The sequence below is a fragment of the Pteronotus mesoamericanus genome, unplaced genomic scaffold (assembly GCF_021234165.1).
Source record: "Pteronotus mesoamericanus isolate MK-2021 breed Mesoamerican mustached bat unplaced genomic scaffold, CSHL_Meso_final scaffold_507, whole genome shotgun sequence".
NCBI lineage: Eukaryota > Metazoa > Chordata > Mammalia > Chiroptera > Mormoopidae > Pteronotus > Pteronotus mesoamericanus.
Genome location: NW_026555319.1, coordinates 479,196 through 492,459, shown reverse-complemented (window position 1 = coordinate 492,459; position 13,264 = coordinate 479,196). Strand labels below are relative to the sequence as shown.

General features: G+C 70.4%; 2 protein-coding genes across 2 annotated transcripts; one reads left to right on the top strand and one right to left on the bottom strand.

Moving 5' to 3' along the window:
• Positions 1 to 667: 667 nt before the first annotated feature.
• DDX51 (DEAD-box helicase 51) lies at positions 668 to 5,989 on the bottom strand. The gene is made up of 15 exons (XM_054594429.1): positions 5,665 to 5,989; positions 5,419 to 5,564; positions 3,610 to 3,760; positions 3,349 to 3,494; positions 3,197 to 3,268; positions 3,002 to 3,108; positions 2,802 to 2,910; positions 2,570 to 2,715; positions 2,246 to 2,447; positions 2,027 to 2,142; positions 1,828 to 1,944; positions 1,597 to 1,698; positions 1,413 to 1,476; positions 1,202 to 1,336; positions 668 to 999 (listed from the first exon to the last, which is right to left on the bottom strand). Exons 1-15 carry the CDS (start codon positions 5,963 to 5,965, stop codon positions 973 to 975), a joined length of 1,941 nt encoding a protein of 646 aa, XP_054450404.1. The 5' UTR covers positions 5,966 to 5,989; the 3' UTR covers positions 668 to 972.
• Positions 5,990 to 6,057: 68 nt separating this feature from the next.
• Positions 6,058 to 10,255, top strand: NOC4L (nucleolar complex associated 4 homolog). The gene is made up of 15 exons (XM_054594435.1): positions 6,058 to 6,199; positions 6,530 to 6,650; positions 7,096 to 7,202; positions 7,482 to 7,589; positions 7,744 to 7,893; positions 7,977 to 8,076; positions 8,177 to 8,211; positions 8,505 to 8,555; positions 8,666 to 8,777; positions 8,962 to 9,022; positions 9,238 to 9,348; positions 9,496 to 9,656; positions 9,747 to 9,829; positions 9,938 to 10,051; positions 10,136 to 10,255. Exons 1-15 carry the CDS (start codon positions 6,083 to 6,085, stop codon positions 10,253 to 10,255), a joined length of 1,551 nt encoding a protein of 516 aa, XP_054450410.1. The 5' UTR covers positions 6,058 to 6,082.
• The last annotated feature ends 3,009 nt before the right edge of the window (positions 10,256 to 13,264 follow it).

Here is a 13,264-nt window from a genome sequence, read left to right as displayed (position 1 = left end):
GTTCCTATTTTTTAAAAGTTTACCACGTACATTTTGGGGGAAAGGCCTCACAGTGGATGAGGACATCTGAGGCCCCTTCGATTGCGTCTGCCACCTTCTCATGCTGCAAGTGTGTTCTCTACGGGGTGGGGGGTGACTGTATGGTGTGTTCTGTCCCCATCGGAGGACACATTTTCATGGCTTTTTGAAGGGGCAAGAGCGGGCAAAGGGAGAAACATCGGCGTGACAGAACAGCGGCGGCTGGCGGCCTCCCGTACGCACCCGGCCCGCGGATCGAGCCCACAGCCCTTCGGCTACAGGCGTGCGCTCCAGCCAACCGCACGGCACCGGCCGGGGGGCGGGGGGGCGGCGAAGTGAGCCCCCACGGGGCGCGCGCCGCCCGTGCCAGCGGAGACCCCTTCCCGAATCCACGGTGCTGCGGCAGGAAGGGCCACCCTCCTGGTGCAAGACGGTGACCACGCTGATGTCGGAAGAGCTAAACCCTCAACTTAGCCCAGGGCCCCCCCGCCCCCCCCGCCCTCAGCCAGAAACACAGTGGGGCCACCCTGTCAGTTCCAGGCAATGCAAGCAACTAAGGCGCTGCTTCCAGGGAGGGCACCTGAGCAGAGGCTGGTCTTTTTTTCAGTTTCTTTATTTTTAGAGAGGCGGAAAGGGAGGGAGAGAGGGAGAGAGGGAGAGAAGGAGAGAAACATCCATGTGCAGGTGCCTCACGCGCGCCCCCTCCTGGGGGCCCTGGCCCGCAACCCAGGCCTGTGTCCTGACTGGGCATCGAACTGGCGACCTTTTGGTTCGCAGGCCGGCGCTCCATCCACTGAGCCGCACCAGCCGGGGCCAGAAGCTGGTCTTGTGCACCCCAGAGGGTCCCTGACGCGGGGTCCTCGTGTCCTGGGGCCTCTTCCAGGAGGGCGCTGCCCCCAGCAGGAGGCCCCGCGCGCTCTGCTGCGGCAGGAGGTCCTGGCGTCCGAGCCGCACCTACGCCGCCTTCTGCCTCTGCTCCTCCTGCACGAGGAGGGAAGGGGCTCCGCTCCGGTCTCCCCTCCCTCGCCAGCAGCGCGGCCCGGCCCGGCCCCGCCCCCAACCCCCGGGCCGCGGGCCCCCACCGCAAGGCCCCCCCCGCGAGGAAGTTCAAGGGCAAGCCCTCCCCTTCTGTCCCTCTGTCCCCCTACGGCCCCACCGCGAGCAGCGTCCGGCGTCCGCGCACCTTGACGGCCTCCTCCAGCTGCGACAGGGCCTCCTCGTACCGCGGCACCAGGAGCTGCAGCAGCTCGCTGGGGGGGTCGTGCCGCTGCAGCGCGGGCGCCCCGCCCTCTGTCAGCATCCGGAGGAACTTCCTCTCCTGGGGGGGCACGCTGAGTGGGAAGGGGTTCCCGCCCCCACCCCGCCCCGCCCCCTGCTGGGCCCGCCGGCCTGACCTGCACTTTGAGAAGCAGCGTGAAGGCCTGTCCGGTGTTCCCAGCGCGGGCCGTTCTCCCGACCCTGAAACCACACGCAGACCCCTCCAGAGCGGCCCCCGCAGCCCCCGCGGGCCCCGCCGGGCAGCCGCTTCCTCCCCCACCGCCCACCCACCACAGCACGGCCCCGCACGGCCAGCCTCACCGGTGCACGTAGGTCCGCAGGTACTGGGGGGCGTCGTAGTTGACCACCAGCTGCACGCCAGGCACGTCGATGCCGCGGGCGGTGGCGTCCGTGCTGATGAGGCTGTGGATACACAGGAGGCTGTGGGACCAGCCTGAGGCCAGAGGCTACGACCCCCCCGCCCCCGCCCCCGGGGGCCCTCCCACGGAGCGAGGAGGCTCACGACAGTGCCCTGCGGGGCCAGGCACTCACAGCTGAATCTTCCCCTGTTCAAACTGCTTCAAGATGGTCTTCCTCCAGCCGGGGCCACAGCGGGAGGAGAACTCGGCCACCGTCACCCCCCCGAAAGCTTGGACTAGCAGGAAGAGCCTGCGAGGGAGGAGCCGGGTGGGCCGGGGCCGACAGCAGCCCGCCCCCCGCCCCGGCCCCGCCGCCCGCTGCCGGGGCCCACCTGTGCGCGGTCTCCCGGGAGTTGGTGAAGCACAGGACCCTGGAGAAGCCGCGCTGCAGGACCAGGTGCAGGACGGCCAGCGGCTTGGAGCGCAGGCGGCAGGGCACGTAGTGATGCTGCGGGACGGCGCGGGGTCGGGACTGCGCCAGAAGCCTGGGGCGCCCGCCTCGCCCCGCCCCGCCCCCACCCCACCCCGCCCCCACCCCGCCCCCAGCTCACCGAGAGCCCCGAGGGGAAGGTGTACTTCCCGCCCGAGTCCGCGTCGGCGTCCACGGCGGCACCGCCGCCGGGCCCCCCGCGGGCGGGCCGTGTGGAGAAGAGCCGCGGCTGGTGCAGGCCGAGCTGCTGCAGCTTCTCGGGGTTCTGGGTCAGGGTGGCTGAGAACAGCAGCTTCTGCAGGGGCATCTGGGGGCAGCAGGTGCTACGGGGCGGGGTGGGGGGGCAGGCCCTGAGCGAGCCGCTGCGGCCCTGCCAGCCGCCCCCGGCCCAGACCGACCCGACCAGGCACCCCACCCAGGGCGGCGTGGAGCGCGGGCCGGGTACCTGGCAGCCGTCAGGGCGTGGGGCCGCCGCCTCTGGAGCAGAGAACAGGGGTCCCTGGTGTCCTCCCTCGGGAAGGCAGCGGCCACCACCCGCGGGAGCCAGGACTGGTGCATGCTGTCTATCATGCGGTCGGCCTCGTCGACGACCTGCGGGGGCAGGAAGCGCAGGGTCGGGAGCCGAGCTCGGCGCCGGCTCCAAGCCCGGGCCTCCCCTGGGTGCGCGGCCAACCTACCAGGAAGCGGAGGTGCTGGAGGCTGAACCCCGGGGTCTGGTCGATGTGGTCCACCAGGCGGCCGGGGGTGGCCACCACGATGTCGGCCAGGCAGCGGAAGCCATCAGCCCTGCGGAACAGAGGGGAGCCCGGCGGGAGCCTGCGTGGCCGCGCGCCCCCCCTCCCCGCCCCTGCGGACCCCGCAGCCCAGCAGGACCTACGTCTCCTGCACGAGGCTCTCCTGCTCCCTGGCCAGCGACTTCTGCCCAGTGACCAGGGCGACGCGCAGGGGAGTCGCATCTGTGTAGATGTTGAACACTTTGCTCACCTGAGGGGGACAGGTGTCACTGGCCTGACCCCCGACACCATGCCAGTGACAAGGGCTCAGGTGACACCCAGGCACGGGGTCCGCCTACCTGCTGGGCCAGCTCCTTGGTGGGCAACACAACCAGAGCGCGGACCCGGCACACAGCTCGCCGCAGCAAGGCCTGGGGGCAAGCAGGGCCACGGGTCAGTCGGCGGGTCCTGCACACGGGCCGCCGGCCAGGCCCGCGGGGGCCTCACTCACCTGCACCACCGGGATGACGAAGGCCAGCGTCTTCCCACTGCCCGTTGGGGCGGAAACACACAGGTCCCGGGGCTGGTAGCCCCCTCTGCCCACCAGGAACCCGCCGGCCGTGCTCTCCAGGAGGGCGGGGATGACCGCTGCCTGGACTGGACGGGGCGAGAGGTCAGGCAGGCCTGCGCAGGCACGCCCCATCGGCACGGGCCGGGCTGCCCCCCGCGCGGCTCGGCAGGACGCCCCGCCGCCTGCCCAAGGCTGGGGCACCTGGAAAGAAGGATGAGATGCCGTGTGCCCGCAGCTTCTTCTGCAGGTCAGGGTGGACTTCAGGGATGTCCTCGATAGGCACCGTGTCTTCGGTGACGTTCTTCCTGACACAGCTCGGCTCAGCCAGCCACTTTGGCAGGAAAGGCTGGACCTGTCGCCAAGGATCAGAGACAGAGGCCAGGTGACTGCTCCACAGCCTGCCGGCCCCGGGGAGCAAGGCCGCAGAAACCAGGCTGAGAGCGAGCCTTCGCCTGGTGTCCCAGCGGCTTCCCCCGGCTCCCCGCACCCTGCGCCCCACCCAGCCGCTCCCCTGGGCAGATCCGCGGGGGCTGCCCCTCACGCCTGCAGCACCACCGCTCCGAGCAGACCCTGTGAAGCCCCGAGGACAGCGACGACCACGAGGTCGTCCTGTTAACCAGCGGTCTCCTCGCTCCTAGGAAACGTGTTTACCCGACCCAGGGTCTGCCCCGCAAGGTGAACTAGAACCCCAACCCGAGCTCGGCAGCCAGCCAGCCCCCACGCCAAGGTCGCCCGGCCTCTGGTGGGGCCCCGGGCTCTGGGCGTCGCGGGGGCAGCAGGGCCTCTCGCCCTCCTCAGGGCCGGCCACAGGGAACAGCAAGGCAGCGCAACACCGGGACGCCCTGGAGCTGCCACCGTGGAGCCCCAGGAGTGAGGCCGCCGGAGGCGGCCCAGACCCGAGTGCGTCGTAAGACCCAAGGAGGTCCTCTGCGCCGCTCCTGGGGCGCTAGCGCTGCCGCCGGAGAGAAGACACGGTGACGGCTGGACACCCGGCCGACAACGCGTCTCCCCCACCGGGCTCTGCCGCCCGTCCTCAACAGGTGGGCGAGGCAGGGCATGGCGTTCTGAGGAGGTGGCTTCCCGGAAACCTCTCCTCCCGATCACAGACGTACGGCCGACGTCCTGCCCGCCCACAACGTAACTCTGGAAAACCCCGGGACACGTGGACATTTCCCACTCCCTGCCGGTCCGTCTGAGGCACAGCAGCCGCACCCCGTCCCAGGGCCGCCACCCCCAGGACGCCAGCGCGCCCGCTGCGGCTCGAGCGCGCTCCGGCGGCGTGAGGCGTTCCCTCGCAGGAGCAACGCTCCCCGCGTCCGTCCGTGCCAGGAACGGGCCTACGTCCTCGGGGCTGACCGGAGTGGGCGCCCATCGATCTGTGACCCAAAGCAGGAAAAGAGGAAGGACAGGGTGGCGAAGCTGCTGTGCAGCCTGACCAGCAACCAAGGGGACACAGGGCGTCCTGCGGAGCCGGCCAGGTTCGCCTTCCAGCAGCCCCAGCTATGAAGGTCCGGGACCGCAGCGGGCAGTGCCTGCTCTCGGGCCACCCGGCCCAAGCAGAGAAGCGGCCGTGACCTCAGCACCCCCCACAGCGCCCGCCTGGGGCTGCCCGCGCCCGCCCTTCCCCCCACTGAAGGCTGCTTCGAATGCTGCTCCCCGACCTCTGCACAAATGCGAACGAGTTACAAAAAACTCACATCCATCAAAGTTTGAGTCTTCTTTTCATTAGCAAAAAAAAACAAAACAAAACCCCAAAACCTTCAGAATAGAAAGCAAAGATTCTTTCAGCACAGGATTCAAGCCGTTAAAAAAAGAAAACCCCGCACGATGCAAGTTGAAGTGCAGCTCGGCCACCTGCGAAGGCGTTCGCTCACCGCAGGCAGGCGCGCATCCTCCTCACGGCTCCTCCACGGGCCTTCTTCACTAACAGCAGCCCCCAGCCCCCAGCCCCCAGCCCCCAGCCCCCAGCCCCCGCCGCCCGGCCCCGGCCGCCCGCCCCCGGCCGCTCACCTTTGGCGCCTTGCTCCTCCCGAAGCCGCCGAGCAGCAGGGCGTGCGCCCCAGAGGCCTCGTCGGCGGGCCGTGCTCCTGGGGCCTCGGGTGGCCCCGCGGCCTCGGCGTCCACGCCGCTCTCCTCCGGCGCCTCCTCGCTGCTCACTGCGGGGCAGAGCCGGAGCCGGAGCAGGGGCGGCGCGTCAGCCCCACGTGCGCCCGGGTCCCAGGCCGCGCCCCGCCCCGCGCCGCCTGCCGAGCTCACCTGCGTCCGCCTCCTCGCCGTCCGCTTTCCGCCGCTTGCTCCGCGGCGTGTGCGGGCTCCCAGGCGTCCCGCCGCCCCTGCGCCTCCGCGGGCGCCGCCGCCGCTTCCCCGCCGCGCCCTCGGTCTGCGCGGCCTCCTCGGGCTCCTGCTGCCGCGGTTGCTGCTGCTGCTGCTGCCGCTCGCGGGCCCGACGTTGCAGCCGCTCCAGCAGCGCCCGCGCCCGGCCGTCCTCCTCGGCCTCCGCCCCGGCCGCCTCGGCCGCCTCGGGCCCCGGGTACCGCGCGATGTGGAAGAGCGCCATGCCTGCCGCCCCAGCCCGCGCCCGGCGCGCGGCGATGATGGAGACGCGGGGCCGTGACGTCAGGGCCGCGCCGGAAGCAGCCGCGGAGCCCGGCTGTGCGGCGCGTGGGGCGGTGGCATGGAGCAGAACCGCGGCCCCCGGGACGCGCGGCGCGCGCTGGGCCGCCTGCTGGAAGCGGTGCTGGCGAACCGCGGCGAGGCCAACGCCGTGTTCGACATCCTGGCCGTGCTGCAGGTGAGGCGCGCGGGCCGCGCGGCGCGGAGCACGGGGTGGGCGGCCAGACCCCGGGCCAGAACGCGGGCCCGGGCGCGGGCTCGGTGGGCCCGGGCTGGGACGTGGGGAGGCAGTTGCAAGGCGGAGTCCAGGATTTTTACTGCGGTTCTTTGCTCGTCTCGCAGGCCCCCGGACGGGACGGTCCGGTGGGAGGTTTGGCAGAGGCGGGATGGAGAGTCCTGCCGGGGCCGAGGTTGGGATTCGATGGGGCTGGAGTCCTGGAGGGGTAGGTGAGGTGTGGCGGGGACACAGTTCCCGGCGGGGCACACTGCGACGGGCGTCTCCCCGCAGTCAGAGGACCAGGAGGCGATCCAGGATGCGGTGCGCGCGTGTAGCCGCCTTTTCGGAGCCTTGCTGGAGCGGGGTGAGCTGTTCGTGGGCCAGTTGCCCCCGGAGGAGGCCGTCATGGCAGGTGAGGGTCTTTGGGGGCCCAGGGCCGCGTCTCGGGCAAAGTCGGAGAAAGACCGTGTCAGCACAGGATGAGCTCCCCAAAACCTCAGCACAGGGCACACAAGTTGGCAGGAGGGCACAGCCAAGCCCACCGTGGGGGCGGCGATGGTGGGGGGTGGGGGAGGGGCGAGAGAGCCTCAGGGATGGTTGAAGAAGCGTGATTTTTGTGCGTGTTTAGAACTTGTTGAACGTTGATTGTCAGTACCACGCAAAGCTGGGGGTTATGTGCCCTGATTCTTGCGGTGTTCAGGTCGTGGGGGCCCTGCCCTTGGGGGTAGGTGCTGCTCTCCCTGATTGGGGGAACGTGCTGGCCCCGCGCCAGGTCTGGGGCCACGGCCTCCCCTCCTTCCCCCGGCTGAGCAGGGCAGCGGGCACCGCGGTGGGCTGACCACGCTGCCCCACCGCAGGGTCCCAGGGGGCCACGCGCAAGTACAAGGTGTGGATGAGACACCGGTACCAGAGCTGCTGCAACCGCCTGGTGGAGCTCCTGTCCCACCCCTCGTTCCCGGTCAAGGTGAGTCTGGGGTCCCTGGCCCTGTCTCCCCTGTCCGTTCCCGCACCCCGAGCTTCACACACAGGGCGCCGGGCCTGCCCTGCAGGCACCTGTCCTCCGGCGCCTACGGTCGGCGCAAGGACGTTTCCTTCCCTCCGTCGGCCGGCGTCCTGGTGGGTGGCTACGTCCTGTCCGCCGGCTCCCCTCGTGGGCACTCAGGCTGGGGGCGCTTTGTGGGCCAGCCGGCCGGGGAGGGTGACGTGTCGTTAGGCTGCACCGCCCCCCTGCTGCCCTGTCTAGGAGCTGGCCCTCGGCACGCTCATGAAGTTTGTGCAGCTGGAAGGCACGCACCCCCTGGAGAAACCCAAGTGGGAGGGCAACTACCTGTTCCCCCGGCAGCTCTTCAAGGTGAGGGCGTGGCGGGGCCCCCACAGGGGTGGGCGGCTGTCGGGCACGGCACTTGGCTGCGTCCCGCCTGCGGGAGGGGCAGGCTGCGGCGGGGCCCTCCTGGGGCTGCCGGGCGAGCTGGGCAGAGAGGCGCTGACCGGCCGCCCCCGCCCAGGCGGTGGTGGACGGCCTGCTCGCGCTGGAGGAGGACCGCGCGCTGCTGCTCTCCCAGTTCCGGGAGTACCTGGACCACGACGACATCCGCTACCACGCGATGCAGGCCGCTGCGGAGTGCGTGGCCCGGGTGGCCAGCGGGCACCCCGAGGTGAGCCGGCCGGGTCCCGTCTGGGGGGGCTGAGGGTGCAGGGGCGGGTTGGAGCCCAGGCGCTCAGGCCAGGTCCCTTGCAGGTGCCCCTCGCGTTCTGGAACAACGCCTTCACGCTGGTGTCCGCAGTGAGCCTGCCGTCCACGGAGGCCGATCTCTCTAACTTCTACGTGAAGCACATGGGTGGGCCTCCTGGGCGGGCCTCCTGGGCAGGCGGTGGTGCCAGGGCCCCGCCCCCGCACCGCCTCACGAGCCGCCCTGTCCCCCCCCGGCTTCCTTGCAGAGCTCTCGGACAAGTGGAAGGTCACCCACCTCAAGGTGAGACAGGCTGGAGGAGCGGCCCCGTGCTGGGGGTTCACCTCCCTCACACACAGGCCGAGTGCAGAGGGACGGGGCGGGGGGGGGGTCGGAGGCCCTCCCAGGCGTCCCCTGTCCTCCTCGAGGGTGGTGGCGGGCGCAGCGCCTGCTGCAGGGCGGTTCCTGCCGCAGTGGATGCTCTTGAGGCCGGGCCCTGGGCGCTCCGGGGACACTCGGGGCAGGGAGGGCACAGGGAGGGGTTGGGAAGGCCGGGCGGCGGCAGCCTGTGCAGCCTGGTCCCCCGCGGCCCACAGGAGCACCGGAGGGCCTTCCAGGCGATGTGGCTCGGCTTCCTCAAGCACAAGGTAGGGCCCGGGGAGGGCGCGGCTCCCGGGTCTGGGTCCCCGGGCGGAGGGGCCGGTGCGGTGGGCAGGCTGCGCCTGACCTGCTCCCCACCCCCACCTCCCCGCCGCAGCTGCCCCTCAGCCTCTACAAGAAGGTGCTGATAATCATGCACGAGGCCATCCTGCCGCATCTGGCCCAGCCCAGCCTCATGATCGACTTCCTCACCCGTGCCTATGACGTTGGTGAGCGGCGCCCCCGGCCATGCGTGACCACAGGGCCCGACTGGGCAGGGACGTGTGCTCAGAAGGCCCCTCTCCCGCTTGTGGCTGGGTGGGAGCGGGCGGCTCCCCGGCCTCCAGCTCCTCTGGACTTGCGGGGGGTTGGGTGCCGCTGGGGCGGGTCGCATGGCTGCGTGTCTGCCTGCAGGGGGCGCCATCAGTCTCCTGGCCTTGAATGGACTTTTTATCCTGATTCACAAGCACAACCTGTGAGTGTTAACTTGGGGGGCGTGCAGACCTCTCCCACGCGCTGTCCAGGGGACAGAGGCTTCGGGAGCCCACTAGGACGGGGTGTGGGGGGGCAGGGCCAAGCCCCCAGGGCCCGACCGGCCTGCTTGCTCTGTGCTTTTACCCCCGCGAGCGTGTCCCCTCCTCACCCTCTGCACCCCACTGCCTTTTCCCTCACTCTCCCCGCCACCTGCAGGGAGTACCCCGACTTTTACCGGAAGCTGTACGGCCTCATGGACCCGTCCATCTTCCACGTCAAGTACCGGGCGCGCTTCTTCCACCTCGCTGACCTCTTCCTGTCGTCCTCGTGAGTGCGGGGGCAGGGCGGGGGGGTGAGGGGCGGGGTCCCGCCTCCCTCCTAGCCGCGGGGCCGCCCGTCCCGTCCTGGGCCCTGGACAGGCCAGGAAGAGTCTGCTGGGCGCGCAGTGGGGTCTCATGCCCGCCTCCCGCCCAGCCACCTGCCCGCCTACCTGGTGGCGGCCTTCGCCAAGCGCCTGGCCCGCCTGGCCCTGACGGCGCCGCCCGAGGCCCTGCTGCTGGTGCTTCCCTTCATCTGCAACCTGCTGCGCAGGCACCCGGCCTGCCGCGTCCTCGTGCATCGGCCGCGCAGCCCTGGTGAGCGCGCCCGCCCCCGGCCGCCCGGCCGCCCGGCCCCCAGGCCGGTGCAGAGGCAGGCGGTAGAGCAGACCTGCGTCCTGTCCCTAGAGCTGGACGCTGATCCCTACGACCCTGACGAGGAGGACCCAGCCAAGAGCCGGGCCCTGGAGAGCTGCCTGTGGGAGCTGCAGGTGAGGCCCCCCAGCCCCCGCCGCTCCCTGGCTCCGTGGCTGCGGGGGGCAGGGCTCTGTCTGGAGGCGAGGCGGGCCTGGAGCGCTGACGCCCGCATGCCCCTCCAGGCCCTGCAGCGGCATTACCACCCCGACGTGTCCAAGGCTGCCAGCGTCATCAACCAGGCACTCTCGGTGCCCGAAGTCAGCATCGCGCCTCTCCTGGAGCTCACAGCCTTCGAGGTGGGGCTCGGGCCGGGCTGTGGGGGCGGGGCGGGGGCCCAGGGAGCCCCCAGCCTGAGAGCGGCCGCCTGTCTGTCTTCGCAGATGTTCGAGCAGGACCTGAAGAAGGAGGGCCCCGAGGCGGTGCCGCTGGAGTTCCTCCCGGCACCGGGCCTGCTGGGCCGGCAGCAGGACCTCTGCGCCCAGCACTTCACACTCGGCTGACCCTGGGCACCCCGCTCCCCAATAAACAGTTTTGCAGGAGAGCGGCTCGGTGGGCTGTGGGCGGGCGGCAGGGCCCGGCTCCCTCCCCGGGGGCTGTGCCCTCCTGGCTCCAGCTGCCGCACCCGGCCTCCCTCGGAGGAGCCCCCTGGGGCCCCTCCCCCGCAGCCTGGCGGGACGGGCCACCGAGCAGCTTGGCAGGGGGCCGGGCGGGACACAGGCCTCGGGTGCTAGTGGACAGGTGGCATGGGGAGGCGGGTGACCAAGTGGGTCCTGTGACACAGCCGTGTCCCCGGAGCTGACGGTGCGGCCCTGACGCGGGAGCTGGTCCCCGGGTGGCCGGGCCAGCCCTCCGTCCCTCCAGTGCGACAAACGGTGCCAGCCCGGGCGCCCCACGCCCCGCCGCTCGGTTCAGCAGCTGGCTGCCGTGGACTGGCCCATGTCAAACACCCTTTCTGTCCTCCCCGCTTGACCCCGACACGTACCTGTCCCCTCAACACCAGCCCAGGGGGCGGCAGCCGGACCAGCAGGCCCTGCTCCCGCCATCCGGCCGGGAGCCTGAAGTGGGGCCTGCCCGTCGCGGCGGCGGCACCCGTGTGGCGGGTGCTCTGAGCTGTGCCCCCGCCCCCCATGGATCCCGTTCTCCATCGGTGACTCCCCAGGGGGCCGGGGCGGGGACCCCTTCCTGTGCCCTCGTGCATCTCCCCCTGACTGTTGACTGGCCCCCTGCCCTGCGTCTGGGGGTCTGTCGGCGAGGTCCTCCCTGGGAGCATCCCGTGTCCTCTCCGCAGGGCCCCCTCTGTGCACCTGTCTCGTGCCAGGTCTCCTACCCAGAGACAGTGGGGCTCCGGGCGACGAGGTCACAGTTAGACACGTGATGCGCGTCTGCCAAGATGTGGAGAACGCACCTGGCGATGGGGGATCATCGCTCGACACCCAGGCGTTTACCCGGCATTTAGCAAACTGGCTGCAGGCAATTAGCTGTGGGAAGACGGGCTTCCTGCTGCGGAGGCTGAGCGGAGCGGCGGGGGGTGGGGGGCAGGGGGCGGCGCCTGGGCCCAGGGCTCATACGGGCCTTGGCCTCCGGCCGGCGGGGCCCCTCCTTGCGTGGGAAGCTGCCCGGCCCCTGCAGCAGAGGCAGCTGGCAGGTGGGAGGCACTTAAATGCGTTTAAATCTGTTTTTCTTGGGATCTTAATTGACTCAGGCGGAGAGGGCTGCCCCTTTCCAGGGTCCTCCCTGCGGGTGGGAGGTGATCAGCCGGCAACATGGCTCACGGGCAGGGAGCTGGCAGCGGGGGGCAGGAGTCCTTCACAAACGTCCTTCCTGTCCGGCCAAGAGTCCCCACACAGTACAAGGCCACCTGCGAGCTCCCCACGATCCAGCCCCAGAAGAGGGAGGAGCTTGTCCCGTGGAAACAGCAGCCCTGCCTCTGCCTAGCAGCTGCCTCCACCTCTGCACCCCAGTGGAAGTGGAACGTGAGGCTTTCTCATGGGCCCCCCTGGTGGGCAGGCGGCATCTGGCTCGCTGGTGGCGGGGGTTCTCCCTGCCCCGGGACAGAGGGCCAGGCAGAGCAGGAGGGAGACGGGGCTTCTTCCCGGAACGTGGTGCCGCCCACTGAGAACTGCCTCCTCGTGGTCGGGGGCCACGGGGGCCATGGTCCGGGGGAGCAGTTGGGGTGCAGGCTGCCTTCTGTCGTTGGAGGAGCTGCCAGGCGGCTCTGCGGCCAGTTTCCAGGGTTGACTTCTGAGCAAGTGGGCGTCCCTCTGGCGGATGCTGTGTGTCCTTCAGGGCAGCCAGGGTGTGAGGTTTCATAGAGCTGCCTGGCTCGGGCGCAGTGGGGAGGGAGGTGGAAGCCGGCACCTTGGGTCGCCTGTGGGGGAGGCTGCCCCAGGTGGGGACACAGGCCCCTACAGCCACGGGTCGGGGACCAGGGCCTGGTGGGGCTCCTGGGTGCCACCCCCTGCCAGGCCACTGGGGATTTATGAGCCTTCGTCCCTGGCCTTTACTCTCACCTGCAAGTGCCGGGCAATTCTCAGGCCCTGTGGCCCCGTCACAAGCACCGGGGTGAACACGTGGCTGCGGTTCTGGCCTGGGAGTCCCTCCGCTCACGGTCAGCAGCCTCTGCCGGGGCTGGAGTTCAGCGGCCAGGGCAGCAGGCGAGGGTTCCAGGACCCGGGCCCCTCGGGATAAGTGAACTCACAGGACACTGGATTGGTCCCCTAACGGCCTGTGTGCGCCCGGCGGGGGAGAAGGCTCTGCCGGCGCTGGTGCCCAGCGTGGACGCAGAGGGGCCTTGGTCTCTGTGGCCTGGCTGGCGCGGGTCCCAAGTGGGAGGGGAGCCTGGAGCGCTGCCAGGAGCTCCTCCGGGGCCTCTGGCCCCTGGGCGGCCAGCAAGCCTGTGCCCAGCTGCCTGGTGCAGGGGCGCAGCTGCCTCCTCCGCGGCCCCGTGTCCCACAGACCGGCCTCCGCGTGCGCTCTGTCCACTGAGTGAGGGGCTGTGTGTTTTCTGGGGCTGCAGGACCTCCACAGTCCCAAGCCCCAAATCAGCACCTCTACCTCCCAGCCGCCACCTGCTCTGGCCTGAGGGGCCATCTCCTGCTCCCACACAGGCCCGCCAGCCCCCAACAGGGCCTCCTTTGCAAAAGGTCAGCCGTCGGGCCCCCCAGCAGAGCCCACCAGCACCTCGCGTTGCCCCCGGAGGAACCCCGACCCCGCATGGGGGTGTCCCACGGGCCTCACTGATACCACACATCTGACGGCCCCCCCGGGGCTCTTGCTGCTGCTGTCCAGGCAGGAAGGCAGGTGGGCTGCTTGAGACCCACAGCTCAGGAAGCGGGGGTTGCTCCCCACCCACTTCCGTTCCCAAAGTGGGGTCCCCAGAGCAGTGTCTGCATCACCTTGGAACTTATTAAAAATGCCAATTATTGGGTTTCTTAGGAGATACTTTTTTTTTTTTTTTAAGAGAGGGTACTGCAGGGAGAAAGAGGGAGAGAAATGTCCATGTGTGGTTG

Coding starts and splice junctions, on each gene's coding strand:
- DDX51 (XM_054594429.1), bottom strand. CDS start 5,965: ATGGCGCTCTTCCACATCGCGCGGTACCCGGGGCCCGAGGCGGCCGAG. Junction 2,716..2,801: donor TCCAGCACCTCCGCTTCCTG/GTAGGTTGGCCG, acceptor CTGCCCCCGCAG/GTCGTCGACGAGGCCGACCG. Junction 2,448..2,569: donor CACGCCCTGACGGCTGCCAG/GTACCCGGCCCG, acceptor CCCGCCCCGTAG/CACCTGCTGCCCCCAGATGC.
- NOC4L (XM_054594435.1), top strand. CDS start 6,083: ATGGAGCAGAACCGCGGCCCCCGGGACGCGCGGCGCGCGCTGGGCCGC. Junction 7,203..7,481: donor ACCCCTCGTTCCCGGTCAAG/GTGAGTCTGGGG, acceptor TGCCCTGTCTAG/GAGCTGGCCCTCGGCACGCT. Junction 8,212..8,504: donor GGAAGGTCACCCACCTCAAG/GTGAGACAGGCT, acceptor CGCGGCCCACAG/GAGCACCGGAGGGCCTTCCA.